This window comes from Triticum urartu, chromosome 7 (genome assembly GCF_003073215.2).
Source record: "Triticum urartu cultivar G1812 chromosome 7, Tu2.1, whole genome shotgun sequence".
NCBI lineage: Eukaryota > Viridiplantae > Streptophyta > Magnoliopsida > Poales > Poaceae > Triticum > Triticum urartu.
In genome coordinates, this window is record NC_053028.1 from 199741145 (window position 1) to 199752716 (window position 11572).

Below are 11572 nucleotides of genomic sequence, written 5' to 3' on the forward strand. Positions count from 1 at the left end.
CAAAGATGTGGCTCGGCTCAGATGTGGTGCGGGTTGTGTCATGGATGTCTTTATATAGCGAGTCATGCCAGGCAAGCCCAGCGGCAGTTTGAATGGGGCTCCAGAAGTAAGTTTCTCGGCTGTCGCACATGTTCAATGCCAACACGCGGACGGATGGGGATGGGCATCCGGGTTCAATGCAGTGGGAATCTGTCACGCCGAGTCGTCCGATCATGTCGCTCTAACCCAGCATTCAATGTGGTGCGGAGAGCAAGGGGAGGCGGCGCTCTCGGCCACCACATTGCTTCAGTGTCGTGCCTTCCGACCGGCATGCTCTCAGCCCCACTTAGCGGTTGTACGTTGGAGTTGAAAAATGTTATTGGATTTATAATATTCAATGAATAAAGATGTTCATAAATCTAAATAATATTCATGGATTCAAGAAATGTTCATGAATTTAAAAATATTGTGATTTGAAAAAATATTCATGGATTCAAAAATATTTATTAATTTAAAAATATTAACAATTTAAAAATGATCCTCATTTTTTAAAATGTTTGTGATTTAAAAAATGTTTGTAACTATAAATAATGTTCACGATCTGAAATAATGTTCGCAAATTTAAAAAAAGTAGTAGGATGCAAGCGAGAGCCTGTGCAAACCCGCACACAAGTAGTATGTTAAAGTCGACCTAGTGAAATTTTCATTTAAAAACAATATATAATTGACCTTGCCATATACTCCCTCCGTCTCAAAATTTTTGTCTTAGATTTGTTTAAATACGGATGTATGAAGTCACATTTTAATATTAGATACATTCGTATCTAGACGAATCTAAGACAAAAATTTTGAAACGGAGGGAGTACTTGTATGCTGATTTTCTCGGGATTTCATGGCATCCCTATTCTGCTCATACATCTCATCGTATTTTTTGGAAATGGACACATCTCATAGCAAACATTTTTTTATGCCATGGGAATTGGGAACTTGGACCAAAATCACAAGACCAGACCATGTGCTCTGTCTTCTTACGTATCTGCTCTTGCAGGCCCTGCCCGCACACTCTCCTCCATGCTAAGCATATGTTGGCTACTTCAGCAGCACTACCCCATATCTTCATTTCTCTAGTAGATCCGTCGGAAGAGAAGAAGTGAAGACTCTGTTCTTCGCCTTCGTAGCCTATGCATTATACATACACATATTCAGTTGACAAAGCATGTAGTATTACCGTATACTAATTACACGCATGAACATAAATCTGCCAAAACGGAAAACAATCTTTCAACATATATATACCTCCTTCTGCCAGTCGGTGCAGAGTGTGATGGCCACGAACAGCAAGACCTGCACCAGAATACCGAAGATGATTCCGATCCAAAGTCCCTGCCCATCCAAATTATTTCCACACCATCAGCATGCTATCGAACCCAAAAGAGGCAAAAACTTGCGAAAGAAATCAAGGATGAGCACCATCCCGCCGACGTGCAGCACGAAGGCGAGCAGGTACGCCGCCGGTATGCCCACGGCGTAGAACGCGCCGAGGTTGATGCAGGCGCAGATCTTCTGCCACCCACAGCCTCTAGCCACACCTACATGCCAACTAATCCGTGAGGGTTATTTGTCCGAGACAAGCTGCTCCCCTGCTGAGAAGTGAATCCATGGCCGTTTGCATACCTGAGAGAACGCTCTGAATGCCGTCGAGGAAGTTGGAGACCGCAATGACCAGCACCATTTTGGCCACGTACGTGACGACCTCCTCCTCGTCGCTGTAAGCGTGGCCCCAGACGCAGCGCACAGAGACCAGGACGACGCCCATGATCAACCCTTCCAAAATGGCGAAGAACATGACGACGCGCACGGCGAGGCGGGCAGCCCCTGGTCGGCCGGCGCCCAGCTCGTTCGAAACCCGGGTGCTGCGCGGTCAGATCAGATGATAGATCAAGAAACAAATGAGCACTAATGTGACCAGTCAGTGAGACACCCAGCTGAGTTAATGAATTTGCAAGTAGTTTACCTTATGGTGGCGCCGAGGCCGTAGGGGATCATGAACAAGCAGTTGGCGGTGTTGAGGCTGTCACCAAGAACATGCATGAGACCAGTGTGAAGGGAATAAGGACGGTAAGAGTCGCTGCGCTGGTGAGGTTATCTATATATCTTACGTGATGGACAGGACGGACGTCTCCAGCTTGGGGTTCGGAAGAAGCCCCGAAAGCAGCACCAGGGTCTCGAACGACCACCATTCCAAGCTGCAATGGCAATGTCAAATAGAAACACCAGATCTCACTTGCCAATTTGAAAGGAAAACTCACTCACCAGACCATGAGAGCGGACGGCACGGCGAGCCTGAAGAAGCTGAGCTGGTCATGGAACGCTTCCATGGAGAACCCCGTCCATGTCTTCTTGCAGGAGCTCGACACCCTCACGTACACGGCTAGGATGACCACGTTGATCCAGTAGGAGACGGCGTTGCCGATCGCGGCGCCCTTGCTGCCGAGGCCGAGGACGTACACAAGCAGCCAGCAGACGACGAGGTGGCACAGCGCGGTCGCGGCGGCGCTCAGCATCACCGGGAGCACGATGTTCTGCGTCTGCAGGAACCGGACGTGGCACTGCAGCAGGCCGAAGGCGAAGAGCGCCGGGATCATCCACCGCGCGTACGTGCCCGCCTCCGCGGCGATGTCGGGGTCCTGCCCGAACAGGAGCAGGATCTCGCCGGTGTAGAACCACACCACGGCAAGCGGGACGCTTGCGGCGGTGAGCACCACCATTGCGCGTTGCTTGTAGATGCCAAGGAGGTGGTACTGCCTGGCGCCAAATGCTTGTCCGCATAGAGTGTCCAATGCAGTTGCCATGCCAAGCTGATCAAGATCGTGGAAAGGACATGAATATTAGGGACGGCTGAAAATGCAGCATCGGCTGCCATGCCATGATGCCAAGCTGATCAAGTTGTTTTGTAAGTTTTGTAACTCGTCGGTGAAAAGTCTGTGTCCCTACGCCCACTCCAGTTATAAGAAGAGTGAAATCCACCATTAGTGCCTTAACTCAAATTGGTTACCAATTTTAGGCCAAGAAGTCGATTGACAAATTTAGGTTGTAAGCTCGTTTATTTGATCAAATAAGGTCAAAACTGATTCGGAGGGGAAAAAAAGAGGGGGATGTGGCTGCCACATTGGCGTATGTTTGGCTTCAACGTTTAAATAAGGTTTGAATTCAAATTCAAATAAATTCGAAGCCAAACCACAAGTCAAAATCAAATGCACATTTTTTTAAATTAATTCAAATGATGACCACAGCCCATTTAGCTGTTTTGTGACCAACCCTACCCATCAAGTATGAATTATTTCAAATCTGAAAACGAACCAGTTTGAATCATAACTTCCACATTCAACATGAATCCTTGCGTACATTCTTAAATTCCAATTGAGGTCATTCATATTTGAATGAATTTGTTAACCCCTCACCTAATTGCAATGATTCCTTTTTGCATTTTGAATCATGCAAAGAAACCTTACCTATCAGAAACTCACTTGATACCAATATCCAAATCACTTGACCTAGTTGAGTTTGAACTCAAATCAAATCATATTCCATTAAAAATTGAGTTGTAGCAGTGTTCCTACCCAAACCAAAACCATTTGCACATGAACCTTAAGTCATATGTAGTCCAGTGACTACGCCCCTTCCCCCCCCCCTCCCCCGTGCGGCGGCGCCGCCCCGCACCGGGGAGCCCCCGCCCTCCTCCTACAGCCTCGCCCCACCTCCGCTCCTCTCCGCCGCCGTCGCTCGGGGCGTCACAGGGCAAAGCCCTTGTGGCGTGGCGGCGGCGGCGGTTTTCTCCTCGGATCACGATCTGGTTGGGAGGCGGCGCTCCTTTCTGGCCAAATCGGCGGCGGTGGCGTACATCGGCGGCGACATGGAAGTGGTGCGGCGGCGGGGGAGGACGGCACCAGCAACGGCGGATCTGGCCTTGACTCAGTTGGGCTAATTCGTTGTGCTACCAATCTCAATCGCCGTCAGCGGTGCACTGCTCCTGGACCAGATCTACATCACAAGGATGTCTGGGGCGTCGGCCCTAGGCTTGCTGGTGGTGGCCTTCTTCTTCGTCGGAGTTGGTCGGCCGGCTGGCTGTGCTCGCATGGCGGCGGTGGTCGCAGTGACCGGCGGCTTGGCCGGTCGGCGGCGGCGGAACTTGGCCGGTCGCAGCGGCAATGTTTTGTCTGGATCCCGGGGCGGCGACCCTGGAGGGTGGTGGCCGGTGAAGCTAGGGCTTCCCGCGGCGGCATGGCATGGTGCAGTCCCTGTCCAAGGCGGATCTGTGACGGCGATCTGCTATGGATTGGTTCGGATCAGAGACGGTGAAAAGTGCGGGGATCCTTTTCGGTGGCTCTCGTGGCTTGGCGAGGCGGGGTGGGAGCCCTCTTCCTAGGCTCCAATGGTGGCATACTCAGGCAGCAGTGGCCGGTGCGCCAGGGATCCCACGGTGGCACTGTTGTTGCGGTTGGTCGCCGGATCTAGGCGACTGGATCTGGGGCTTTGAAGGCGGTCGAGACAGTGCACAGTTTGTTGTGTGGATTTCTTGGAACGGATCCGGGTGAAAACCTGGTCTTCGGTCGATGGCCGGGGCCGATGATGACGATGCCCTTATCATCGTTTCCTTCATGAAGACATCATCGAGGTGAAGCTCCCAACTCCACTCAATACCTCCGGGGGAAAGCCTAGATCAGCTGATCGGATGTTGGCGGTAATCATGTGTCGTAACCCCCTTGGGGGCGGCATTCTTGGAGGTGCACTCGGCTTCGCGGGACCAGCGGACGGCTTCTTTGGTGGAGCGGTGCTTCATCTATACATTGATGGCGACGGATCTTGACAGCGTGGCGCAGTGCAGATTCGGAGTCCGATGTGGGAGGATGGACTCGCGCAGGAGGACGACGCTGTCTGGCGTCGTGGTGGCGTCGATGGCAGAGAGACTTGGCACGGTAGATGCAACAGTACAACTCTGAAGATGGACTCGTGGCAGGTGGCTGCGGCGGCCTCATACCCGGCAGGCGTCCTGGTTGAGGAGTGCGCCGGACTGGTAGATGCCCCATATCAGGAAGGCGTCATAGTTGAGACCTCAGGTCTTAAATGTTTAGGTTTGGCTGCGATGTCTGTTCGGTATTCGGCCTAGGCTATCAGCGCCCCTTCATCAATTGGATAGGTGTAGCAACAGTTGTTGCTTAGACGGTGGCTTTAGTCTTGCTGTTGTATAACTTTGTAAGGTCTTGTGAGAATAATTAATAAAGTGACCGCATGCATCGCCCAGATGCAGAGGCCGGGAGTCATCCTCCTTTTCTAAAAAAATGTAGTCCAATGAGCAACATGTGTGTTGCATTCCAAACACTTGACCCATCACAAGCCACCTCAATTATAAACTTGTGAAGCCATAGTCATCTCCCATTAACTCTTTTGAGTTGATTCCAACACCTATCACCTCATAGTATTAAAGAAACCCAAACCTTATACCAAGTTAAGCTATGTTGTTTGTTTGATTCTTCTGTATTGAATGTTTGTTTATTGTATTATTTTCTTATGATAGACTTTTTGAGATAGAAAAGAGTAGCAATACCAATGTTGTGAGGTGAAGAATTTCGTCAATACAAGGAAAGTGTAACCTTCGATCATGTCACACTTATTTTTCTATGGATGTAGAACTCTTGAATAGCATTGGAAGTAGGTAGGTAGGAAATATTTAATGTACTATGTTATTGCTAAACCTAGTAGAACAACCATATGATCCTTACCTTATTCCTTGTAATCAACGTGCAATCAATGCTTTGATTGCTATGATACAATGGGGTGGGACCACACTAGCTACTATGAATGTTGATATTTTATTGATGGCTATTAAGTAATCACTTCACTAATGAATCGTTTGGGTGGAACTGGTTGCTTGGCGGGAAATGAAATTGAGCGGCTTCCATGGGGCCATCTCTATGGCAGACTCAGTGGGACATACACTTGTGGTATTCCACCTAGAAATCAAAGAGATTTTACAGGTTCCAAGTTAAATAGCTTTAGTGCGTGTAACTGTGTGTCATTATGGGCTCTGTGTTGACTAAGTTGCGGGAAACATGTCTGGTAGACCAGCATATGTTGTTATAATAAGTAGGTTGGCATGAGTCTACCAAGGTAGCACATGATACTGCCGCTGAAAAGTCTCATCTTGGTCATCCTTGCAACTCTACATTTATGTATGTTTAGTGGCAAGAAGGATTGACTAGGATCATGCGGGCAAAGTACACAAAGCTCTCGAGAGTGTAAAACGTGATCAATGATTACTTGCGTCCAACGGCGGAGCTTCGTGGGGGCGAACCTGGGCGGTCGCCCCCCAGCGAAAATGAAAATTTTCTCATACCCCTATGTATCAGGCCCACTCATATACTAGGACTTAGTCAACGATGCCTGGAGCCCTTGATACGCACGAATCCAGCCACCAGACCAGGCGGTGACCTACTCCACTACTCCATCTCCAGAATTCTTTTCCCCAACTAGACCGCGGACGGCTGGGGCATGGGGGTGGGGCACCGGCGTCTGGGAGATTGGCTGCTGGCGCCGTGGCTTGCCGGCGTGGGGGACTGGGGGCGACCGCTGGCGGGTGGCCGGACCTGGGATTGGTCGGCTCCTTCCTCCTCCGCTCAGGTTCATCCACGGATCCACTTATGCCTCGGCTATGGCTGTCCGCTACAGCATCAGGCTCCGTCAACGTCGCGCAGTGCCTCGGTGAGTCGTGTGAGCAGACTGTCCTCCCTGTATCTATCTCAATCTCTCCCCTATGGAAAATTTGGAAAGTTGAAATATTGTGACCTCCGTAGCTTTGTAGTGGAGGAAAAATTCTAATTAGATGTGGTCTTTTCATCTGGTCATTGTTGGAGATGCAGCTCCCTGTATGATTTTCTGCATCTCCCAGATTATGTAGCTTTGTTACCTTAGTGGAGGAACCTTTGGTGAGAAAGAAAAATTAGTGGTCATCTCGTCATTGATTTTGTAAATTAGATTTTGTCAATTGGATTTTGTACTGGAATAGAAAATGTCCTTTGAAGATTAAGAGGGACCGAGGGAGGCAGTGATGCTTAAGGGAAAACAATTGATGCATTTTTCAAAAGAAAGCGAGGTGATTCAACTGAATGTGAAGCTGATGAACCAACAACAATGAAAGTAATTCCTGTTCAGCCTCCTCTGTTGTTGCTTGAATTTGAGCAACACGGACAACATCCTTCGATGCCTCAACAACAAGGCCATGAAACTCAAACAAATGAAGTCCAATTCCGAGGGATTGAATTCTTGCAGCGAGACCCAGCACTACGTCCACAGATTCGCCCCTCCAAAGATTTCTTTCAAGCTCCGCCACTGCTTGCGTCCTCGGTTATGCGCAATTTTGAGCAACTTCACATGGAACTATCATGAAGGTCACACCACCACCATTTCTTAACTAAAACTTGATGGACTGAAGAATAGACCTCTTCTAAGAAGCATCTAATTGTAGTGATTTCCTTTGGGTTTGAGAGTAGGTCGTCTAGGGAGGTTGTGTGATGTAGTATGTCCAATATTAGAGTAGATCCACCTATTATAAAATTAAGGAAAATCTACATTTGCTTTCTGGAAAAGAAAAACGGGCCTACACTTCCCCAATACATGATTAGGTATGTTATACATTTCGGTGAAACCTGCCATACATTCAATGTGTAAACCCTTGGGGCTACAACGTGTCATATTGCGGGTTTTCTCAAAGATGAGTTAGTGATGCGAAGTAGGTTTAAGATGTTTGTACTTAGCTTATGCCTGTGAGTGGATGGACACCATAGAGATATTATTGTTTTCTGATGTATTCTAATGTAAGCTAGCCTTGAGCTAAGCAGGTATGTATTGTATTGGAGACTGGATCTGCCATTTAATACTTCTAACACGTGATTATCTTGGTATTTCATCATGTACTATGCATGCTAGGTATTGGTTCAGGGACTAGCACAATAAGCGTAGAGAGGCCCGACCATTTTACCCATGGGAATGGATATCCATGGGTAACCGGCCTGCATGGGTAGGGTATGAGCACATTTTCATGTCCAAGGGCAGTGCCCGAACCCTACGCGACTAGTCGTGGGTAAAATTTTCTATCCATGGTATGCCCAGACCCTACCCGATTATCTTAATTGTGGGTCTCATGTGCTATAAACCATAAGCTACCAAGTCTTTGTATGCATATTCTTTTTTAGGGGCATAAATTCTTGAAAGTGTAGTCAGCATATTCTCTATTCTGCACGTAGGTACAATGAATGAACTAAGTGGTATGAGGTTGCAACCAAACGATGGGAGGTGTCTTTCGGATGGTGCTCGCAACATTTCACGCCGCCCCAAGTTTGGTGCACTCTTCGACCTAGTAGGATGTGTGCTGGTGGAGGTGACGATTTGCATGTAAGTTCTCTGATCTCTAGCCCTTCGCGGGGGGGGGGGGGGGGGGGGCCCTTGCCCTCTGCCCCCTCTCGCACTTCACAATGTTGTATTCATTCAGTAGTTGTTTATGATTGAGTACATATACATCATAATCATTAGTCCATTGTATAATCACATCTACATTGTGTAGTAAGACTTTATTTCATTGTACCTCATTGGCATTAGGGTCTCCATAAGGCTAGGCACGGTCCTGCCAGGAGTTGCCCTTCCTCGCCCCGCGACGTGCCCTCATCGGAACTATCAATCCGGGATTGGACGGACAACATCCTGCTAGCTTTGTAGAGGAACGACACACAGGCGCAATCACGTGGGTCTCACAACTTCGTGTCGTTGGTGTTACAATCCCAAAAGAAAAAAGAAAAGAAAACTATCATAGGTTGTTCATCCTTGAGCCACACAAAGACTCTACCGGTTACCATTAATTAAGGTATGAAAATTCTGTATAATTTCTCTGTTTTTTGTGGACATGTTGATGGCACTTTCGTCTGTACCAGTGTGTCATCTAGCTGATCATAGTTTTCTTTCTTCTTGGGTGAGTGATGGTTAATATAATGGTGTTTGAAAATTTCTATCCTGCCTCCGTCGAGATCAGGAATTCTGGATTAAAGTGCAGATTAGGCAATTACTATAATTCTTCCTACTCATAGAGAACCAACCTTCCTGATCAATCGACCTAACACATGGACTACGTACGGGATTAAGAATAATCGCATATATGTTGACAGTAGCGAACTAATAGCGGCAGTGTCACATTACTTGTCAGTGACTTTTGTCATCTTACAGATAAACTACTGATCCAGCACCGTGCTAGCTAGTGTGATTAGATCTACTCCAAGCACTAGCTAGCAGCAGAAAATCCAGAGAGCACATGCATCATGCGGTTGGATGGAAAGCAACGCATCAGACAACAGTCGAGGCGAGCGTTGATACGTGATGGCTTTCTCCTCCTTTTCTAATCGGTGGATTTTCTGGTAGTACGACGAAGGTGCCATGTTAATGGACTACCATGCATGAACCAGCAGGTCAAGAGAAAAGGGAGCTTTCGATCTTCCATTAGAGGCGTACTACTGCATGTGCTTGCGAAGCCGACGGATTAATCGATGACAATAGCCACACGGAATGGTACGTACCAGCAGGCTGAATCCGGTGACGGCGGCGAAGGAGCTGGCCATGGAGGCGCCGGCGAGGGGCAGCTCGCCGAGGTGGCCGACGAACATGACGGAGATCATCTGGATGAGGTTCTGCATCAGGCAGCCGGCGATGAGCGGCCCGGCCAGCCACAGCTGCCGCTTCACCTCGTCGCCCACGGCCAGGCTCTCGTCCTCCCCGAGCTCCTTGCACACCGGGCTCCTCGGGAGGAGCGCTTCCTCGAGGCTTGCCTTCTCCATGCTGGACTCCAACGAGGCCTCCTCCCCCCTCACCCTTGCTCTTTGCTCTATGTGTTGTGTATGAGTGACTACCCGAGAGTGTGTGCCGGGGAGAGAAGGAGTCGCTCGTGTTCAGATTTCCGAGTATATAGACGCACGGCACGTGAGGGTCCGCAGTGACGTGGAACAAAGGGGTGGGTGTGCCCAAAATAGCCTCAAGTGTTTATTGCCCAATCGGATGTTCATTGCGTTTTTATACATCCAAAACAAAAGCCATCGGTCCATTTGTCCGTGCCAAAGCCCAAAGACCTCCAGTTTCGGCCTCCTTTTCATTTTTGTTGTTGTTGAAACTAGGCAAAAGATTTGGGAATTTTCTATATGACCCTCTGCGGAAAACCCTATTCGCCGCTCGCTGCGGCGAATTGTCGGGCATTCGCACAGGGCAAGGTTGCTAGCGACCAGATATGGGCCGGCCCAGTTCCAACTTTACACTGCGCCCGACCGGTTTTGGAAACCTTCTAGTAGGTTCCCTGAACCGTTTTTTTCCTTTGTATTCTGTTTTTTCGTTTTTCGTTTTTCTTCTTCTTCTTTTTCTGTTTCTCTTTACTTTTATATTCTTTTCTTTTTCTTTTTTTCAGTTTCTTTCTTTTAAAAGAAGTTCAATATTTCCAAAATATTCTAATATAACAAAATTTGTTCATCATTTTGAATTTTTTTCCTGTTTTTTATTTTGATAAGAAATTTAGAAAATCTTCAATTTTTTGCAATTATTTAGAATCTCAAAAATTGTTCGCTTCTTTTAAAAAAATGTTCCGTAATTTCAACCAAGTTTATCATTTCCAAAATTTGTTCAACATTTGAGAAAATGTTTGTCTTTCCAAAATTTATTCAAAAATTGAAAAAAATATTTGGTAGTTTCAAATTTTGTTTTCATTCCAAAAATTTGTTCGAAAAATCAAATTTTGTTCATATTTTTAAAATTTGTTCGCAAATACAAAAAACGGGGAATTTGAAAAATATTCGTTTTTAATATTTGTCCATAATTTCAAAAAATGTTCGAGTTTTCAATTTTTGTTCCTTTGTAATAAGAAACAAAAAATGGTCTCATTTTTCAATAATTTCACCAATTAAACAAATGTTTTCAGAAAAATTCTCTAATTCAAAAAAAGTTTGAGGAATTTCAAAAAATGTTCACTTTCAAATGAAATGTTCGCATTTTTTAGAAAATTTGTTCAAAAAATTTGAAAGTTTGTGTTTTCCATTTTCACCTTTTTTCAGTAGAAATATACTGAAATTTCAAATTATGTTCACATTGTTTCAAAAACTGCTCCGTGTTTTTGAAAATTTGTTGAAATAATTCCAAAAACTATACAGTTTGGTAAACAATTAGGTTGCATTAAATATCCTGCTCCTGTAAAGTCTTAAATGGATTGTGCTATAATTAGTCACTAATACTCATGCGATTTAGTGGCTAGCGTGTCTCGCCAGTGAACTGCATGTCATGTGTTCAAATTCTCCAAACAGTGTTTCCCCTTTTTGGTTTTTTTCCCTGGAATGAACACAGTTAGCCTGGTCCCTTCGAGTGGGCCAGCCCAATCTCGGTGTGCCTGTGCATCGGCGCGCTGTTGGACGCAGCAAGCGTCCAATAGGAGCTCCCACCCTCTGCGTCAAACAGTCGAGGTAACACATACAGCGATAGGCGAACGACTGGGCCGGCCCATCAGAGATAGCTAACGTGT

General features: G+C 46.8%; 2 protein-coding genes across 3 annotated transcripts; one reads left to right on the forward strand and one right to left on the reverse strand.

Moving 5' to 3' along the window:
- Positions 1-842: 842 nt before the first annotated feature.
- Positions 843-10024, reverse strand: LOC125520377 (protein DETOXIFICATION 16-like). The gene is made up of 8 exons (XM_048685301.1): positions 9597-10024; positions 2293-2837; positions 2139-2225; positions 1994-2050; positions 1654-1892; positions 1450-1568; positions 1276-1362; positions 843-1158 (listed from the first exon to the last, which is right to left on the reverse strand). Exons 1-8 carry the CDS (start codon positions 9852-9854, stop codon positions 1096-1098), a joined length of 1455 nt encoding a protein of 484 aa, XP_048541258.1. The 5' UTR covers positions 9855-10024; the 3' UTR covers positions 843-1095.
- LOC125520379 lies at positions 6344-9035 on the forward strand. Of its 2 annotated transcripts, none has more exons than XR_007288662.1 (3): positions 6344-8135; positions 8280-8427; positions 8632-9035. XR_007288662.1 is itself a non-coding variant. In XM_048685302.1 (3 exons), exons 1-3 carry the CDS (start codon positions 6678-6680, stop codon positions 8738-8740), a joined length of 318 nt encoding a protein of 105 aa, XP_048541259.1. In that variant the 5' UTR covers positions 6360-6677; the 3' UTR covers positions 8741-9035. The 2 variants fall into 2 exon arrangements, 1 of the variants encoding a protein (XP_048541259.1); XM_048685302.1 differs by having other exon boundaries at positions 6360-6738.
- Positions 10025-11572: the final 1548 nt, after the last annotated feature.

Bases quoted from the DNA above. Each gene is read 5' to 3' on its own strand.
- LOC125520379 (XM_048685302.1), top strand. From the start codon at position 6,678: ATGCCTCGGCTATGGCTGTCCGCTACAGCATCAGGCTCCGTCAACGTC. The intron at 6,739-8,279 runs GTGAGTCGTGTG...TTCTGCACGTAG, and splicing joins CAACGTCGCGCAGTGCCTCG to GTACAATGAATGAACTAAGT. The intron at 8,428-8,631 runs GTAAGTTCTCTG...CATTGGCATTAG, and splicing joins GTGGAGGTGACGATTTGCAT to GGTCTCCATAAGGCTAGGCA.
- LOC125520377 (XM_048685301.1), bottom strand. From the start codon at position 9,854: ATGGAGAAGGCAAGCCTCGAGGAAGCGCTCCTCCCGAGGAGCCCGGTG. The intron at 2,838-9,596 runs GTACGTACCATT...GATCTTGATCAG, and splicing joins TCACCGGATTCAGCCTGCTG to CTTGGCATGGCAACTGCATT. The intron at 1,363-1,449 runs GTGCTCATCCTT...TTGGATGGGCAG, and splicing joins TGCTGCACGTCGGCGGGATG to GGACTTTGGATCGGAATCAT.